The sequence below is a fragment of the Pleurodeles waltl genome, chromosome 8 (assembly GCF_031143425.1).
Source record: "Pleurodeles waltl isolate 20211129_DDA chromosome 8, aPleWal1.hap1.20221129, whole genome shotgun sequence".
Classification (NCBI taxonomy): domain Eukaryota; kingdom Metazoa; phylum Chordata; class Amphibia; order Caudata; family Salamandridae; genus Pleurodeles; species Pleurodeles waltl.
In genome coordinates this window covers 746,128,429-746,147,646 of record NC_090447.1, presented here as the reverse complement: position 1 = coordinate 746,147,646, position 19,218 = coordinate 746,128,429, and the positions used below count along the sequence as shown (strand labels likewise).

The following is a 19,218-nucleotide window of genomic DNA, read 5'->3' as shown; positions in this document are numbered from 1 at the left end:
CTGATTTGCTGAGAACAGCTGGTTATTTTAAGCAAACATCCTTGAATTTATACTGTGGTATTGATAGACCAAAGATGACATTTTTCAAGAAATTAAGAACTTTACTTTAAGATCAAATGATGTGAGAATACCTGTCTGAAGGCAAGAATGCCTCTCCCAAATGTATGCCATGTCAACCAATGTCTGGCTACATAATTGTATTTGACTTCAACAATGGAACAAGATCATTGCAAATGAAGGGTCTTTGCAGTTCCCTTCCTTTGGTGCCTTCAACCTGAGAAAAGTTGATAATTTGAGGCAAGTGCAATATGAAACAAAGGCCCCCACCTAAATCAGCAGCCAATGCTGAAGCCTTGAATACATGGGAGTGAGCATCTCCAAATGAAAAAGAAAAATATTGGAATAAGGCCAAAAAAACATTTAAGAGGTGGATGGAAGCACAGTGGGATGCAGAAGAGCAAGCATGGAGGAAAGATATGATTGAGGAAGTTAGTATGCACCCTGTCTTAACTAGTGGTAGAACAAGGAGAGATAAATCACGAGTGGTGGGTGAGGCTGAAGTACAGATTGTTAAAGGCAGCAAAAGTGACTCCAGTGACGGCTTTTTATCGGCTACACATGAGATGGGCATTTATTAACTTCTATGGTGAGGATATATTAATTGAGATTTATTGGCTTCTTGACATCCCCATCCCCAGTACGATGTAGTTCAACAGTCGGGTGGAAAACAGCCTGGTGTGGGACTCCAGCCACTCCCCAGATACAAGTGCTACCACGCCCTTCAGCCAGGGCCTCCGTGATGACGGAGTGCTTGGTACTCTTCCACCCCCAACTCACACCTGTTCTACTTTCAAAACCCCTCTTAGCACCTATTCTTCTCCTAGCTTCACAGGTAATGTCACCAATTCCTAAGCCAGCCCCACCGACAGTGCCCTCAATTAATGCTACTGTTGGTACCAAAACCACTGTTGTCTGGGATCGATACCTTTGCAGAGATGGGAGCAAGACCCCCAACAGGAGCAACTTCTGTTATGAGCTTGCTGACTTGGAGACTAAGACCCCCGAATTACAATTATCAGAGACTGACAATCCTCTAAGCATGTTAGATGTGGGAAGGGGAAGGTAGATTTAGAGAGAATCATTAAAGGAACTCTTGAATAAGGGTTAATAGATCGGTACATTGATGAAGCACCTTTTTTCTTTGCAAGGAAGCCACTAGCCATGCTTATGTGACACATGAGGCTCTTAAGGGGGTAGCCACATAGTTTCAAATTGACCTTTCCTAAAGTGCGACCCTAAGATAAAAGGTTTAACATGTCTGTGACACAAGATGCACTTAAACTGTGAACCCCTGGGTTAAAACTATAACTAAGGGATCTAGTCAGTATCATTAAATTGTGGAACAATACACAGAGGTTTAGAGATGTATGGCTCAGAAAATTAGTAAAAAGACAAAGAAAGGGGACGGAGGGGGCTGAGAGAAGTAGTGATTCTCAGATCAAAGCTTACCCAATGAGAGAGGTCCATGGAGGGGCTTATGTGCATGTGCCTTGGACCTTTAATCTCTGGTATACCCGGGGTGACATGTTTGTGAAGAAGTACTTTTGGAGGATTTGAACACATTCTTTGATATAGCGGTCCCCACTGATTTGTGCACTGAGATTAAAGTAGCTGTCCAGTGCCCAACTGCAGAGCCACAGACGAATGCCCTAACTCATGCTCTATCTGTTGTGGTCATGGAAAAGTATCATCAGGTGGTTAACATTTTGAAAACTAAGGTTCCCCAGAAATAGATTGATTGGTTGAAGATCTTGATGACTACACAAGTCCAAAGAGGCAGTATATGCTTATTACGAAAGGCTAATACAGGTCTTTCGTCAGCATAGCTGTGTTTTGGGAACGCCAAGCAAAGAAATCTCAGTAATTTTGTGCTAGTTTGTTCTGGGGTTGCGTCCGGACATTAGTTCTCATATCCAGCAGAACGTGATTTGTTGTCAATCCAAGACTTTTTATGAGATCCAAGATATTCAAAATATTGTAATGGTTTGAAAGCCAGACAAAATTAAGGAGAAATTCATGCTGGCTTAGACAAAGGTAGCCCAGAAGGGATTTCAGAGTGATCCATTCCCAGTGAATTATGGCTATTGTTCTAGTGGTGGTAATGGAATGCAAGGAGTTGAATCTCAAGGTGGTGGTCAGATAATGCAAATTGGAAATGGTGTCCCCCTCTGTAGAATACGAGGAGTGTCTGTTCACCCAAATTTGGGAATGGATATAGCTATGTTGAAGAAGACTATACAGTGACATTATTGTAATTGTTTTGGATTCAATTGGTTCTGACTCTCCCAATCGAATATAGTTTGATGGCCTAACATGAATATTATACCAGCTCCAAATTTGCAGATGCAAAGACCTCCTAACCTTAAAATGCCCCAGTCCTGCCCTTGATGGGGCATAATCAGAACATTCCAAGTTTAATGCAAGTGCACAAGCCCCAAGGAAACCCTTCTCAAGTTCAGAAACTTTCTAACAGTTCCCTGTCTTCGACTCTTTTGTAGATCCAGGGTCTGATCAATCACAATGACAGTGCCTGAAAGGAGCAAAATATTGCATTCTTGACACAGTGTTGGAGTTATATCAGAGTGGCTCATATGTAGGAGGACAGCGGAATGGCAACCCCATGTCCTCTTTAATAGACACTGATGTCATACTTTATACTGTAAGGACAGTGAAAGTCCCAAATCTACCCCTCTCATGAAAACAAATCCAAGTTGTAGCCATTGAAACAAGCAGATAATGAATCTTGTTTCTGTCAAGGACCCTGTGAAAATAGGTCCCCTTGAAGAGGGCCATCAGTCTGGGATATGACTCTAGCCCAGTAAATCTGTTAGGGAGAGATTTTTTGTGCAAGCATACCTGTGTGATTTACTGTACACCTGATGGTGCAGAGCGAGCTTCAAACACATGATGAAGATGCCTATTTTAAATTGAGCACTCAGAAGCCTGTTGTTGGGCTATTGTTTGTTGTGACAAAGACAATTTGCCTTCAGACTTAAAGAGCTCTGTGATAGAGGAAGTCTGGAATTATCCTGGCAAAGACATTAATTAGTCTGATGAACCTGTAAAGGTCACAATAAGCATGTGCTTGATTCCTCAGAACACCTCAGTATAACCTTTAATCAGAGGTGGTGCCTGGAATCACCCATGTGATCAAATTAATTCCAGAGCAGGACATTTTAAAGGATATTTTAGGGAGTCTCTGTAATTCCTCACCAGGAGGGATGCACAAAACCAACCCGAAAGTGACAGGTCATACAAGGCCTGCAAAACGTTTATACTATTCTTACCCCCTGTAGTCCTGTTTTACCAAATCTGCCTTTAATACTGTTGCAGATTCCCTGTGACACGGAGTGGTTCTCTGTCCTTGACCTGTGCCAAGCGTTCCTTTCCATTTCATTGCTCAAAGAGAGCCAATTACTCTTCACCTTCTGGTTCCAAAATAAAATTCTGTCTGGTTCAAGAAGGGAATACAGAGAGCCCTTCAATTAACAACCAGATCTTGAACAAGAATCTGGAGACCCTAAAGTTGCCACAAAACTCACTTTTAATCCAATATATTGTGGACCCTGGTGGTGTCGACAGTGCAAGAGGGGTGCAGGCAAGACACCGTAGCAGAACGTGGCCATGAGGGGTCACCAACTAAACTGCTGTATTGTCAAAAAGAAGACTTTTATGTCTTTTATGTCGAACATCATATTGAGAAAGGAGCAAGGAAGGTGTCTTGAGAGAATATCTGCCATATTGCAAATGATCATTCCCAAAACGCAGAGGTCAGGATGTTCATGGGAATGGTAGGCTACTATCATCAGTGGATTATCAACTTCACCCTAGCAGGCAACCCTTTACAAAGCCTTACATGCAAAGATGTGTCAGAACTGCTGTCATGAGGCAATTGTGAAAAAGCCTTCTTCGAGCTAAAAGAAAGTCTCTGCAACTCCCCAGCTCAAGGAATGTCAGACTATGAGAAGCCATTTGTTTTGTATTTTTCCGAGTGAGAAGGATGCTCCTTATCAATACTGTTCCAAACCCATGGAACCTTCAAATGCCCAGTTGCTAACTTTTCTGCCACTCTTGACCATAAAGGTTGTGACTGTAGTTGGTGTCAGCATTCAGCAATGTGAGAGGATTGTTATGGGGTACCCTCTCACAGACATGTCCCTGACTGTCAAGATCCTACTGACCTGTACTCAAGCTCAACACATGACCAGTAGCCGATTTACAAAGTATGAGCAGATTATCCTTCCTGCCGAGAACATCACTCTGCAGAGGTTCTCCTGTCTCAACCCTGCTGCCATTACCTGTTGTTGAAGATGACAATGGTGTAGACCATGACGGCCTCAGTGTGACTGAATAGTGTACCCAGCCAATGCCCAATATTTGAGATAGCACTCTTGAAGACCATGATTATATGTTTTTTCGTGGATGGCACTTGTTTAAGAGACAAACACGGGATTTTGAAAGCAGTTTACTCTTTTTGCACTGTACAGGGTGTAGTGGAAACTGCCTATTTGTGTAATGTGACTTTTGCACAGGTGGTCAAATTGACTGCTCTTACTACAGCCAGTTGTGTCTCTGACAATTGAAGAGTCACTATCTATACTGCCGGTACAGGTTCGGTGTAGTCCACGATTTTGGACAGTTTTGGTGTCAGAGGAGTTTCATGACTTCGTCTAGCTCCCATATCAGAAACGGACACTATGTTATGGGACTTATTTGAATAATGTCAGCATGTTCTTAATTGCCCTTAATTTTGTTTCTTTTTGTATTACTTCAAGTCCATATAAGTCATCATGTCAGCCTGAGCTGCTACCTGTTCTGGTGCTCTTATGTTTTTCTGACTGGACCTTGTCCCACCTAAAGCCTCCAAAACTTCACCCGTTGGTTTAACTCCCAAAGTGCATTTTATGTAATGTGTATAATTAGCTGGTGTCCGGTGTAGAAAGTTAATGGTGGAAATGGCAGGTGTCCTGAATACTTCAAGTTCTACCTCAGACGAGTTTCTCATGGCACAGTACCTCTCGCCTTTATTTTAATAGTTCTGGCACTTTATATACCTCTGTAAAAAAATAATAATAATAATTGTCCAGATATTTTCATATTTGATTTGTATTTTTTGTATCATTAGACATGAAATTTAGCTTGGGTAGACATTGCTAATCAAGGCTGTTTTTTTTGTGACTATTTTTAAAAATTGCGGATGTGTTGCAGTGATGATAAAATATTTCTGAAACCATAAGACCTGTATACTTCATTTGGTGTCAGAACATAGGTTTTGGGGGACAAGCAATCTTAGAGACAGAAAATAACTCCTCAGTGTAACCCTGCTGCCATTTTTTAAATGGCGGCTCTATAATGATGTGTTTTATCTATAATGTTTGTAATTTATTTCAACATTGTTTTTGTTTCAAGTTTTCAGTTGATTATATTTCGTAAACTTGTGCGAAGCAGGTGGTAGCAGAGGATCTTTACCTCCTGACGGAGTGTTTGCGAACTACAAAATCTGAGGACTCCTTCCAACCAAGAAAAATGTGCCATATGCCAAACTAATCAGAAGGAAAAGCTAACATCAACTGCAGTTGGGTAGGAGAGAGTTCGAGATGCTGCAGAAATACGGCAAAACGCAGTTCACAAAAGATTGAAACTTATTGGTGAAGAGGATCTAATATTTTATCACTAACAACAAATGCTACAAGTTGTATACAATGGAAAAAGCCTGGAAACAAATTGTCAAAAAGCAGCATAAACCAGTGAAACCAGCTAGTTTCTTCAGTGATGAAGTTGCTGAGTAGCAATGTGAATGTATTTGCAGCAGATTTGTATGCCCACCCGAACTGCATGAGTGCATACATTTGAAAATTCGTACAATGAGCTCCCAGCAGCAATGTAACCGACAGCCTTCAGTTAAGTTTGCACTCTTTGAAAAAGTGAGTGAAGTTTTAAAGCCACTCGTGAGTGCTGGTAAAGAAGAACACTCAGTGAGATAATGGTCAATATTAATGAAAATGCATTGATCCATAATAGTAAATTAAGATTTTTCTGGTGAGAATGCACAATGTCAGAATTCATTTTTGTCCGTCTAACAAAAAGAATGAGCCTCTTATGGTGTTCTCAGTTGATTTGACTCCTAAAGTACTTGCTGCCAAAATGAGATAACGGGATATATAGTAAAATCAGCAGGAACCATTTTAAGAAACGTTCTGAAATATTTAGATTTTGGATTTAATGAAAGTTTTATGATACCCCAGAGCACCGCAAATCATTGAGTCAACAAGAATGCCTGATGTTGTCTTCACATTTTTTACATCATTGTTTAATATCAGCAAAGCAAAACTGTTACAAATTAAAGTTCTTGAGTTCAGAACATAAGCCGGCAACATTGATGATGGCTTTGAAGATAAAAGCGAAGTGGAAGACAATCCCATGAACCGACGGGCTTATGCTGTGCAAATGTACTGTCTTTTCCAAATCATGTTTTATTAATTACATCATGGCAAAAAGAAAACTCTGCTACACATGACGACTGCCCAGATAATCTATGACAAGTTTAAAAGTAGAGAGCTAATCACTTCAATGAATAGGAATGGTGTATCAACAAGTTACAAGGACTTAGTACAGAGCAGGAACTTGTTAGCAGCTTATGCTGTAAAATGCTGTAAAATCTTGTGAATCCGACAGCACACCACTTCCAAGTCACTTTACCAGGAAAGGATTTACAATTACTACTCTTGATGATTTTCTTCTTTGCCTGGAACATCCAGCACACATGATACTGCAATGGTGCTTTTTCAAGACTGTACCAATTAAGTAGCTGCTGGGCTACAAGCTGTCAGCCGTAGACATAAACAAAGCTGCAAACGTATAACCCAAATGCCTTGCCGACGTGTGCAAAATCTCTACAAGCCATCAACATGTCCCAGTCTACCGGAAATTTTCAAAGTGGCTGAGAACATGGATCTTCTTCTACCTGATGCTGCGGTCTGCAAAGCTGATTAAATTGAATTAATCATATTGCTTATTGCGTGGGGACTGAAGAATGAAGAAAAGCCAGTTCCTCCATGGGTGGGAATTCATGCTCTGATCTCCTAGAACACAATCCAACTGAAGGTTGCTTTTTAACCAGTAATACCATCTACAGTCACAAACTACGCAACAGTGTACAAAGCCCTAAAAGTTTTCCAAAATGTGCATGCTCAGCTTGAAGACCAGCCTTCCTTGCTTTTCTGCGATTAAGGTGTTTTCTGTATTGTAGCTGACATTGTTATGAGCAATCCAGTAGGATATGATTATCTTTATCCAATGATGGACGTTTTTCACATGATAAGAGTTGTATTGCAGTTTGCAGGAAGTTGTCACAGTGCATTCGGCATAGACAGTGCACCTATTGAGGCTGAAATCTTTGGAAGCAAAACTGTCCAGTCAGTATTGAGCGGAATTCATTATGTTCATTTGTTACAAGGTATGCTCATCATATCGGAGGCTATAGAAACTCAATGTTTTTGAGTTGGAATGCTTTCTAGAACAAAAATAACAATTTGAGTTTTGCATATCTTATCTCGGAAGTCAACAAGGCACAGGGTGCACTTAATTCAAAACACATAATGCCAAGCCAGAGAATGTTCAATACATTCAGTTCAAAATAAGAAACCCTGAAAAACAAATTTGTAGAGTTTGTCAAAGAATGTGAAGAAAAATCTGAACTTTGCAAGTACTGGGGAAATGTTTTACACATGATAGCTCTAGTGAAAAACTTGGTACATACTGATCGGGAAGGTGATTGGGTGCTGCATGTGAAGACTGGAGTCACTGATTACTGTGTTTTGCTAATTTGATTGCATAAATATCCTATGATATGGGTCCTGGTATTTGGAAAGAGTGAAGAAGTTAGAAGTGGAAAAACCATACATCCACAGAAAAATCATCCAAAGACATTTTGTGGTGAAAGACAGCGAGGAAAGGTGCAATGCTGTGGCTCCAGATATGAAACTGGATCAGATGATCCAGAGATCACAGGAACGTTTGATGGGCATTGTTGGTCAGACATGTGAAAGGGAATATGTTGCTCAGTGGCAGCTAGTTTACCATTGAGTCCTTTCGATTTGCAATGTTTTCAGAGAGATGATAAATTCAAAATTAATGGACCATTGTGAAACTGTTGCTCACCATGAACTTGTGGGAAATAGAGGGGAACATTTTAATAAACAAGTTGAAAGCCTTCATTTCATGCAGCAGCAAGGAAACCCCTTTTGAAATGACTGAGTCTGTGCGACTACACAACTTTGCAACCAAACAATATGTGGATAACGATAACAAGACACATCTACTAGATGTCCTGGGACGTGGACTGAAAAAATACACAGAACTGAAGCAGGAGAGATTTGTATTGAAAGAGAAAAAGCTGTTTGCTATAATCACTAAAGCCAAACTTTCATGCTTTAATTGCCATAAATGCATGAGTACTACAGTTGCTGAGCCAAGTGAGCAGTGTGGTGAAGCACATCAGGGCCTGTGCTCAGCCTCCATTTTGGAGTGCACATTTTAGCTTGGGAACTTTTTCTAATGTTGACATTAAAATGTTTTTACACTTATGCGATAATGTACTGAGAAGACCCTGTACATGCAGCTTATTCCTCATAAGCTTTGCTGTCATGTAGTCTGTACACCCCGTCCAAAGTTAAGAATACAGAAGGCGATGCCCTTATAATTGTCGGGCTCCAGACAAATCATCTCATCAGCCCTGCACATCTGACATAGCGCAATATGAACAGTGCTTTTATTACGTAAGCTGCCTCTATGCTACATTTGGCAGAGGAGCACTTCTGCTGTGATTATACTGGAATGTGGTGCACTGTGACTAAGATGCAGCCCTGCTGACTCTGACCACCATCCTGCACTCCATCAGACCAGCTTCCTGGCACTTCTTACCCAGGTGTGGGGGGGGGGGGGCGTTTAGTCTATCCCACTGGGTATGGGAACGGATACTCCTACTATGATCTCAAATGTATAGGTAGTAACAAATAGGAGTGTCACAATGTAGTAACATAATCATGGTTGAATTGTTTATCTTTTTTACCATTCGTATAATGCAGGTTACCATGCTTCATTTCAGCTCATACTTCCTAGACAAGAATCCAATTGTTTTTCAATAAATATTTGAAATATTGTTTTCCTTTTTTTTTTCTTGTGTCTTACCTTGGGCGTGCAAAGTAACAATGCATGTGTAGTTAGGTTTCCATACAGTCCTTGGGAATCAGAGTAGTCATCTGGTACCCTGCTAAGGTTATGGGTTCAGATGGGGCACTTGGAGCTAGCTAGGAATTGTCAACATTTCCTGATGGTAAAGACTGACCAAGTCACTATATCCTGAAGTTCATTTTGATGTGATACCCAGTACTTCTTAAATCGTAGGAACCATATAACAATGGTAGATGTCCAAAAGAGTTGTGTCCATGAGTAGGTTACAGGAGACACACAGTAGATCCACTGTGCAGATAAAACAGTAAGAGCATCCAACCCCACATCCAACCCAAATCTGGGCCCATCAGTGAGGGGGAGCAGTGAACATCCATTTTTTTATGTGGCCCTGGCAGATTGAGTGGACGTGTTCACTCTCGAACTGAACTGTCCACTGGAGGCATGTCCATCTGTTTGGAGAAGATATTGGACATAGGGGGATCCCATATAACTTTTGGTCTCCTCACAGGAGAGATAGTATGTATGTAGCTGTTCCTGACAATATGTTATGTTATGCACTGAGTCAGCCAGTCTGCTGAAGCCACCTTACCTCAGCCACAAGCCACTTCACCAGTAATAGAGCAATAGACATGTATTTGCACTCACCCTATTGAAGGTAAATTTAGATTTTCTGGACACGCGAGTAACTGGAGTGGAAGTGAAATTAAATGGTAGAATAATGAAATGGGTGAAAACTGCTCTGACATAGGCACGGTCACATAGTTAGAATCTCTACCATTTGCTGTAAACCCTGTCATTTTACCCGAGTTCTACATTGAGTGTCTAGATAACTTTAAACCAGAGGTCTTCAAACTTTTTTGCTCTGAGCGTCCACCCCCCAACCCCCAACCCCCCCCCCCCCCCCCCCACCCCCTACCCCACCCTCAAGCCCCATTCCCAGCCCTGCAAAATGTTTTGAAGCTGGGCACTCAAAAACTATATGGCAAGTATTTGGGGAGAGGTGTGGGGGCAGGGGGAAAGAATTGCAGGGCTGCTAGTCTGTCGCTCGTAATCTACACTAAATGTGCGTCTTATAAATAAGCAACAGTATCAGTCAATAACAGAATTGACCATATACATTATTTCCCACAATTGGAGTGCAGTGCTGTGGCTTCAATGCAACTCTACCTGCTGCACTAATGATGGCTGTAGCCCTGAGAAGCAGGCTATCTCCTCTTCTTTCACTCCTTCCCCACCAAGTCTGACCATTACGTTAGTCTTGAAACAAGTTCAGTCTCTTTCTGAAAGAAAATGAGTTACTGCATGCTGCCCTGGAACCAGCTGCTGTTATACTAGGAAGGGCAATGAGCCCCCATGCACACTTTTTATTGAGCAAAAGTGTCACTGCACCTGTTTCACTAGTGATAGATACTGCATTGTTATTTCCTCTGATGGGGTCCCATCTCAAACTATCCATCTCATCACCCCCCCTCACCTCTCATCTCTCTGATGCTCAGATCGAGTTGTCGCTCCTGCTTCATTTTTTCCCCTCCCTTGGGCCAATGCTCAAAGTAACATTGGCACAGGAAGTATGCTATTGGCCTCTGATGTAGCTGCAGCACCAATGAGACCTATGTTAGAAATGGGGTTTCTGGTCGGATAGGGCAGGCACCTCAGCCAGGCACGAACCACCATTCTAGTAAGGGTGAGTCAGTTACACACCAAAGATAACTCATGCCCCCTGGTAGTTTGACAATGACCAATCAGGCTTCTCCCCAGAGGCAATGTGTAAAGCGTTTTGAGCAACCCACTCACACCAGTGACACAATAAATACACCACAAAAGAGACTCCACACTGAGTTATAAAAAAAAGTCTTATATTGTAGAGATGTCTGTAGACCAAAAGGACTTAGATCACATATATTGTGCATAAAACATATTTATTGTAATAAGGCTCAGCCCACTGACAATGCAAGGCAAAACTCGTATTATAAGGTCAGTAGATACTTTGGTTACGGGTTGCATCCGGAAACATATCAATTATCATCTGACATAAAGAATGCCTGGGTACCTATATGATGAATTCAGGGCCCGCTGCTCTGCTTGGGTCTGGCTCCCCATGATTCCTTCTTAGAAGCTGGGGTGCGGCGGCTTGCCACACAGGAAACTACCCGCGCTCCGAAGCAATCAGTTTGTGCCTGTGCAGGGCTGGCAGGACAGAGTCAGCTCAGACCTGGCGGCCCGAGCAGTCTAAATTTACAGGAGTGTCCCACAGGGCCCACGTCTACAGAAGGCTTCTTGGAGCACCTGCACTGACTGCTCATAGGGAGTGACCCTGGGAAGTGGGAACCCAGGTCGAGGATTCACCCAGGTGCAGGATTCAGATGACACGGGCCTGTTGCACGTGGATTGGGGGTGGATGCCCTGAGAGACATAATAAAGGGACGGCAATTTCAATCGGCACTCAGGATTCCTGTGCTGGTTCTCCTGCTACCTCTTTTTGGCGGGTGGAGTGGGATGAGGTCATGCTGAAGAAGTTCTCATAGCTGGCTGAGGCACAGCTCTTGTTGGTGATCCGTCAGGGCCACAAGTCCAAGACTTCCCTCAGTGTTTGGGACATGCCGGCCCGGGGGGGTGGGGTGGTTGTATGTTTTAATGCACTGGTGAAAGGCACAGCGGCACAGTAGAGTGCTCCACTCGCGCCAAAAGTAAATATTGTGCACCGGTGCATTCCTCATTCACTTCTGATCCAAATAAGGATAAACACAAAGTGCCAAGGAGCCAACAAGAAAAGTGCCCTTCACGTGCTACGTTAAACAAACCAAGGAGCAGGGAACAGCGCTATCCTTGTGCAGAAACGCATTCCAGGGAGTCCTTTATACCACCTAGAAGTAGCAGGGCCATCACAGAAGAGCTGTCCAGAGGGGTCATTTGAGGAGATCAGTAGTCCTTCTAGCAGAGGTTCACTTCCAGTTCTAAAAGTGCTCTAAAATAGCAGTGCAAGAGCCCTTGTACTTATGTTCCAGGTGACCAGCTTCTAGAAGGTTTCCAGCCAGATCTGAGCAGTTCAAAGAATTTCCACTTCTCCCCTAGTCTGGTTCCAGACATCAGTATGGGGTAATCAAGCCCTTTGTGTGAGGGCAGGACACTGCCTATTCAAGTGTAAAGTGTGAATGACCCTCCCTCTCTCACAGCCCAAGAAGACCATCAGTATGTAGATGAATGCAGATGTAACCCTGTCACACCTAACCCTCTGTGGAATAGCTGTCTGGGAAGTATGCACAAAGTGTAGCTATCACTCTGCACTAGACCTGGATTGGAGTCCGTCTGCAAAGCACCAGAGTTCTAAGCACAGAGAAATGCCCACTTTCTAAAAGTGGCGTTTCTAAAATAGTAATTTGAAATCCACCTACACCACTAAGCAGGATTTCTCACTCCCATTCCAAACATACCAAATATGCCCACACTACTACAGATCAGAAATTGCCACTTAGTCATATGTAAGGGAATTCCCAATGCAAACCTAGGAGAGAAGCAGCACTCACAACAGTGAAAAATAAAATAGGAGGTTTGTCACTACTAGGACACTTAGCACAAAAGAATATATGTTTTACCTTTTCCATACACAACGCCTGGCCCATAGTGCTGTCTAGGGCCTACCTTAGGGGTGGCTTAGGTGTAGTAAGAAGTACGTTTAGGCCTTGGCAGGTAGTTTGACTTGCCAAGTCTGTGTGGTAGTAAACTGCACATGCAGGCCCTGCAACGGCAGTCCTGAGACAAGTTTGAAAGGCTACTTCTGTGGGTGCCGCAATCTGCGCTGCAGGCCCACTAGTAGCATTTAATTTACAGGTCCCGGGTATATGGTGTACCACTTTACAATGGACTTTCAAGTACGTTAAATAAGCCAAAAAGGTGTAAACCAATTATACCAAGTTTTAGGGGTGAGAGCAAATGCACTTTAGCACTGATTAGCAGTGGTAAAGTCCCCAGAGTTCTGAAGCCAACAAAAAGAGGATCAGAAAAATAGGCAAAAAGTTTGGGGATGAGCATGCAGAAAGGGCCAGTTCCAACAACCTACATCTCTGTGAATCAGGCTGTGTACTCTGCCCACTCAACTGGACCATTATTTATAGGCCAAATGCCCAAAGCAGGCTTTCTGCCGCTTTGTGTAAAGAAAAACATTTAGCCCCCCCCCCCTTTATTGTTGCTTGGGCCCTGCTCAGTGCACAGCAATGATGAAATGGGCCATAATGCTAGCAAGGAAAATGCACTCTGTGCTTTTTCATAGTGAGACTGCCATAACTGGGCTCCAGTGCCCAGTCACAGAGAGTGGGGGTGGCTCCTGTGCTGTGACGTAGATAGTAGAGAACTAAAGAAGAAACATAACTTCTCACCAAGGTACCCGCTACATGATTTTTTTTTTAAATGTGTGCAGTGATTAATCACCAAATATAAAGACTGCTTTGGAGCCAGTGTAGGTTTTAAATAATTGAGTCGCCCAGCTTCATGGTGACAAATAGTTATTCTTTTTGAGAGATAATATGTAAGTCCATAAAAGGAGCACACCGTTTTAATGGACACACATAATATTTATAGTAGATGTTGTATGAATACTTATCATTAAAATTTATAATTTTAAAGCACTTGTTTTATCTTAAACAGTCCTTTGCAGCAACCTGTTGTGTACATTGTAGTACAATTTTAAAATAAAGATATTAACAATGCTGTCTCAGACTGGGAACTCGTAGCACTATAAACAAGTCACTATTCCTCACTACACCAATCAGGATTTAAATCTGTGACTCTGGTCATACACGAAGACATCTGAAGTGATCACATTAGCCAACTGAGGTTTCATACGATAAGAGTATGTTTCCCTTTGATTTGTTTAACTTGCATTTATTTTTTATTTGAGGTGTTTGTGTGCTAAAGTTGGGCAAAGAATTCCGCTCCACGAGCGGAGTTTGCTGAGCTTTCCCCACTCCGCCTTCCACGCAGAGTTAAAAAAAAAAAACACAGCGAAGTGACGCGGAGTATAGTTTTTGTCTCTTGCTCGGCTCGCCAGCATTAAGTTGGCGAGTGAGAGGAACTGCTAAGTTAGCGTGCATGATTTCTGAATGCGGGAAGTCACGGCAGGTCACTCCCGCTCGCGTTGAGAAAGCTGCCACTCATGTTGAGGAAGCTGCTGCTCAAGTAGAAAATCTGCTCGAGCGGCAGAAAGAAGTTAGTGCCCTCTGGCACTCTGCGTGATGCTGTTTGTGCTGATTTTGCAGGACAGGAGAAACCCCTGGTGGTGAAATTCAGCATGAACAGCGCAACTTAATCAAACTCTGTCGCTCGCAGAACTCCTTGTAGCTTGCTGGAGTTTTTTTGGCACTTAGCGGACTTCCGAGTTGCAGACTTCTGCAAACTCCTCCCCAGGCCTAGTTTTTAAATGCAGTTACCCGAAGGTGAAAAGAAAAACAATAAAATGACGGATTTTTATCTCTTTTTAGCCTTGACATCATCTCCACACTCTCACCCTGCCCCGTGCCACTCAGTAATACTTTAATAGACTTCAACTGCTGCATGCAAATGAAGACAGCCTAGATATGTGCCTTTAATGCTTTCATGCTATCTTTATTTGCATTTAATTGCAGACCCATTTGTGTCCCCCTGGGAATACATGCATGGCCCCTCCAGGGAGGGCATGCCCCACAGTTTAAAGACCTCTGCTTTGAATGATAGCTTACCTGTGAGCATGGAGTGGCTCGGGCTGTAAGAAAAAGAACCTGAAAGAGTTAAAGCTTTGTATGCGTTTCCAATTAAAATTGAGTTGCCTACGTCGACCTTTATTAAAACAAACAAAAGAAAAAAAATGGAGTCTAAAAACACTTAGGGCCTAATTTAGTATTAGGGTGTCCATAGGATATAATGGAATCATAATATGGAGAACGGGATATCCGCCACGTTTGTGATGCAGTAACCCCATCCGTCAAACTCTAAATCAAGCCCTTAGTCTGCAGGGTAAGGTGTTGTTTTGCCCTAGCACAAGTACTCTCTTGATAAAACTGTAAGAGGCACCTCATGCACACTGCCACAATCCGAAAAGAATTTAGAAACCGTGAACTCTTAATGTTCCAAGTCCTGATACTCTTCGAAGATTAAAAATGACTGCAACTTTTTAGGAAATGTCCGACTCCAACTCTGATACCCAGCATCCATGTACAATCAGTAAAGGGAACATTATGATTTTTTTCACAGGTATGCCCTGCCAACACATTTTGTAGATTCAAGGCTGAGAGGTGGGGACTAAAAAGAGAATATATATATATACTGTAGGCTCTGTTCCCCACCAATTTCTCTAGTGTTCGTGATTTAAAGAAAACAGGTGGGTGCTTGACTTTTTAGTGATTTTGTTTTACACTTTGCATTTTTGACTTTATATTCACGGAAAGTCTAGATAATAGTTCATGGGAATCCAGTGAGAAGATAGTAAGTAATGATCTTTTAGAATTTATTTCACTTTAATCTGCAGCTCTAAGGCGCCATACAACACACAGAGACTAACATAATTCAGATAGCTTGAATGACAGGACAGAATGTTTCCTTACGATGTACTTCACATGGTAAAATATTTTAAAGAAAAGTTTGTCTTGTGGTGCTTACTTGCTTCCTTTGCTTGCTATCCACGCGTTCATCGTTTCCACTTCTCTCTCTTTGGCAGGGTGCAATGTCTGTTGACTCCATTACAGATCTTGATGACAATCAGTCTCGGCTGCTGGAAGCTCTGCAGCTCTCATTACCAGCAGAGGCTCAGAGCAAGAAGGAAAAAGAAAGAGATAAGAAGTTAAGTCTGAATCCTATTTATAGACAGGTTCCCAGGCTGGTGGATAGCTGCTGTCAACATTTAGAGAAAAATGGTAAGTGGAAAGGTGAAGGATTTCCTGGTTACTGAGACGTTTGCTGCAGTATTAAATCTTTGGTTTGAATGTCAAATCACACCCTTGCATTAGAGATGTCTTATTTATTTGGCTATGTATTAAAGGATTACAGTACATTATTCCAAATCATCAATTGAAAAGATTGGTTGGTTGCACCTTGAGCTACTTGCAGAGAATTGCCTGTGTGTCATTCATCTGTAATATTTGTACTCCAGTTTCCCAATTTTTATCGGAAGACATTTCTGATTTCCTCATGCATTAATGTATCTGACATTTTCCTCACCCAGGCACCATCTTAGACCTTTTTTCAAACCTATATTTAAATCTTAAAATGAATATTACATTGTGTTACTGTCAAACTTCAAACCATTATTGTGACACTACAGTGGTCTATGATTATCACAATTCAATAAATCAGATACTTTACATCATGTGTAATGCTTGAGAACCTTCTTGTAATGAATAACAGACTTGATTCAGATCACCTGAATGATTTGTTCCTGGGAGTTCCCTCAGTTCTTCCGTGTGTCAAGAGCAGCAGAAAAGCAATTGCAAATGAAGGCAAAGAAGAAAATAGACTCTGTGCAGTGCCACTATGATCAGAAAGACCTTGCAGCTGGTGACCCCTATTTGAAGTATCAGCTGCCTTATATGTCTGATTTGTCACATATTTTCATCCAAGATCATAAGGGAATAAGACAGGAGATTACCCGCTTTATCTGACCCTGAGCACGAGTCGGACATATGCAGTATATGCAGCTGTTCTTGGAAGCACAGGAACCGGAAACTACTGCTAGCACACCGATTTACCAAGTAATGCCTCTTTAGACTTTTTCTTTCAGGTGGTAGCAAAGCCGTTCACCGAGGCTTACTCTTGGTAAATGATGGTGGGATAGTGTTTTTACATTATAGTATGACAATATGCTCTGTAATTTTACGAGGTTTTATGCCATTAACATTTCCACTGTTCTCTTTGTCTTAGTTTTACACAGACAGGGGTAGGGTTAATGCAAACACCAGAGCTATGTGCATTGTCAGTTTTTATCATTCTTGTAATCATATTTCAGTGGCTTAATTGGTTTTCTTTTTAGTCTCATACATGCATTCACAGTGGTTGTGCATAGTAACCACATTGCCTGACCCGACCTGGATAGCAGTGGTTGCTCAAGTTTGAACTGTTGTCTGAGGGGTGCAAAAGCGGCGGTCACAGTTCAAAGAGGGATGTGGGCAGCAGGCACAGACACAAAGGTTGTAGCACCCGGGTGACTGCTCAGTAGGCATCATGTTAGCATTGGTATTGCCTGAGAAATGGATAGTCGCAAGAGCAATGCGGAATGCAGTTGTACAGGCCTCACATTGACATCACCATCATTGAGATTGCTGAAACTGGCTTCGGTAATTTTGATCCAATATCGTAGTAAATTGCTTGTTACAGGAAGAAGTGCTGTATACAGCTTATCTTACCGTCTGTGCTGGCAGTGCAACTCTGATGCTTAATTGGTACAATCGGGACAAGTAGGAGAAGATCACTGGAATTGGCTAGTTTCTCCATCAAGATGAGCAGAAGAAGACCAAACAGATTTTGACTTGGGGCAGGCTACCATCCAAATATTCCATGAAGAGGTGGTTTTAGGAGTGGATGGATACTGCTCTGCACCATCCGGTCAAGTGTGCTTGGTTTCAGCTAGTTAAAAAGGCCATAGTACTTGGCAGGTTGAGAAACGGTGATCAGTTTCACAAGGAGGTCGAGAATATCCTGTACACAATACAATAGATACAGAGAGAGTGAGACAATTAGAGCTTATTCAACTAGAAGTCTAGTGCTCTTTTGTGGAACTATGGACAGACTCCAAATAAGTACAGGGTCAAGCCAGATCAATACTCCGTGTACCATTTCAGTCTTTTGTACTGTGGCTGCCGAAAGCAGAATACCCAGGGCAGTTGTTGATGCTACTTTACCACACAACCTGGGGCTTATGCTTGGTGAAATAATACAGATTGTATGATGTCCTGAAGAAGGCATATTGTCACTTTTCATTTGAGTAGTTTATACACAATATTAACAAAGCCATATCAACTTATCAGTATAAAAAAAAACAATTCATTCATTATAACATACTTTTGACTCTTACAAACATTTAGCAGTATTAATTGCATGTAAATCACTGATGTTTATTAACAAGTCAGAAGTAGAGGTTTATTCGATCAGTATTTGAACATTAAACATAGTTCCACAAACCGAAATAAATACATACAACATATATGTATAAAAATATAAAATACTGCAATTTAAAAATACAAAACCATTTACAATGTAAAATTGATTACACTTATCTAAATTCCCCTATGTATTAGATATTCTTGGTTGTGATCATTGGAACAAAATATATACATATTAGGAGTTTTATAATACATAAGAGAATTCTTTTCAGGAGTTGAAGATTTTTTACCAACAGCGTAGGTGTAATTTTGGCGAACGGGCATAAAACGTATGTTCATAAAGGTGGCATATTTTCATTGAGTTGTAACTAATATTTTACTTCTAATGCACCAGGCATACAAGAGATACCTTGATGCTGAGAACACAATCTCCTCTGTATTTTCAGATCCTAAGATGTGTATAGCCTCTGTAAACCGTATGACAGCCAGTAGACAGACTGGGATTATCTATTGCTGCCTAGTTTTCAACTAGGCAGGGCAAATAAACAAAAAATGCTCCACAGATTTAGTACCAAGTTTACAAACAGGGCATAATGAGAGGTGCACTGTTTCCACTTATTTTTTTACTAAGTTAACAGGTAAAATCCCATATCTAAATTGTAAAAAAAACATTGCAATTTATGGTTCTGTCCGATCCATAAATGACTAAATGGTCAAAGTGTACTTAAAATCCATGGCCCGATCAGTTAAAGTGCCACGTGCAGAAGAGAGCTTATGGTTACCCAGGATGTAGTCCCAGAATCTTGACTTTAGTTTTGGTACCATTTCTTTAGTCAGGATCTCTGGAACATCCCAGGCTTCTCCCAAGATTACTTTATATAGCCACATCTTAACTTTCTTAAAC

General features: G+C 41.7%; 1 protein-coding gene across 3 annotated transcripts in view; it reads left to right on the top strand.

The window, feature by feature from the left end:
- The window catches only part of ARHGAP6 (Rho GTPase activating protein 6), an 866,594-nt gene that overhangs the window by 570,141 nt on the left and 277,235 nt on the right, over nt 1–19,218 (top strand). For all 3 annotated transcript variants that reach the window (XM_069204992.1, XM_069204993.1, XM_069204994.1), the window contains exon 5: nt 15,938–16,133. In XM_069204992.1, the coding sequence (XP_069061093.1) occupies nt 15,938–16,133 (196 nt within the window). The remainder of the gene's footprint in view (nt 1–15,937; nt 16,134–19,218) is intronic.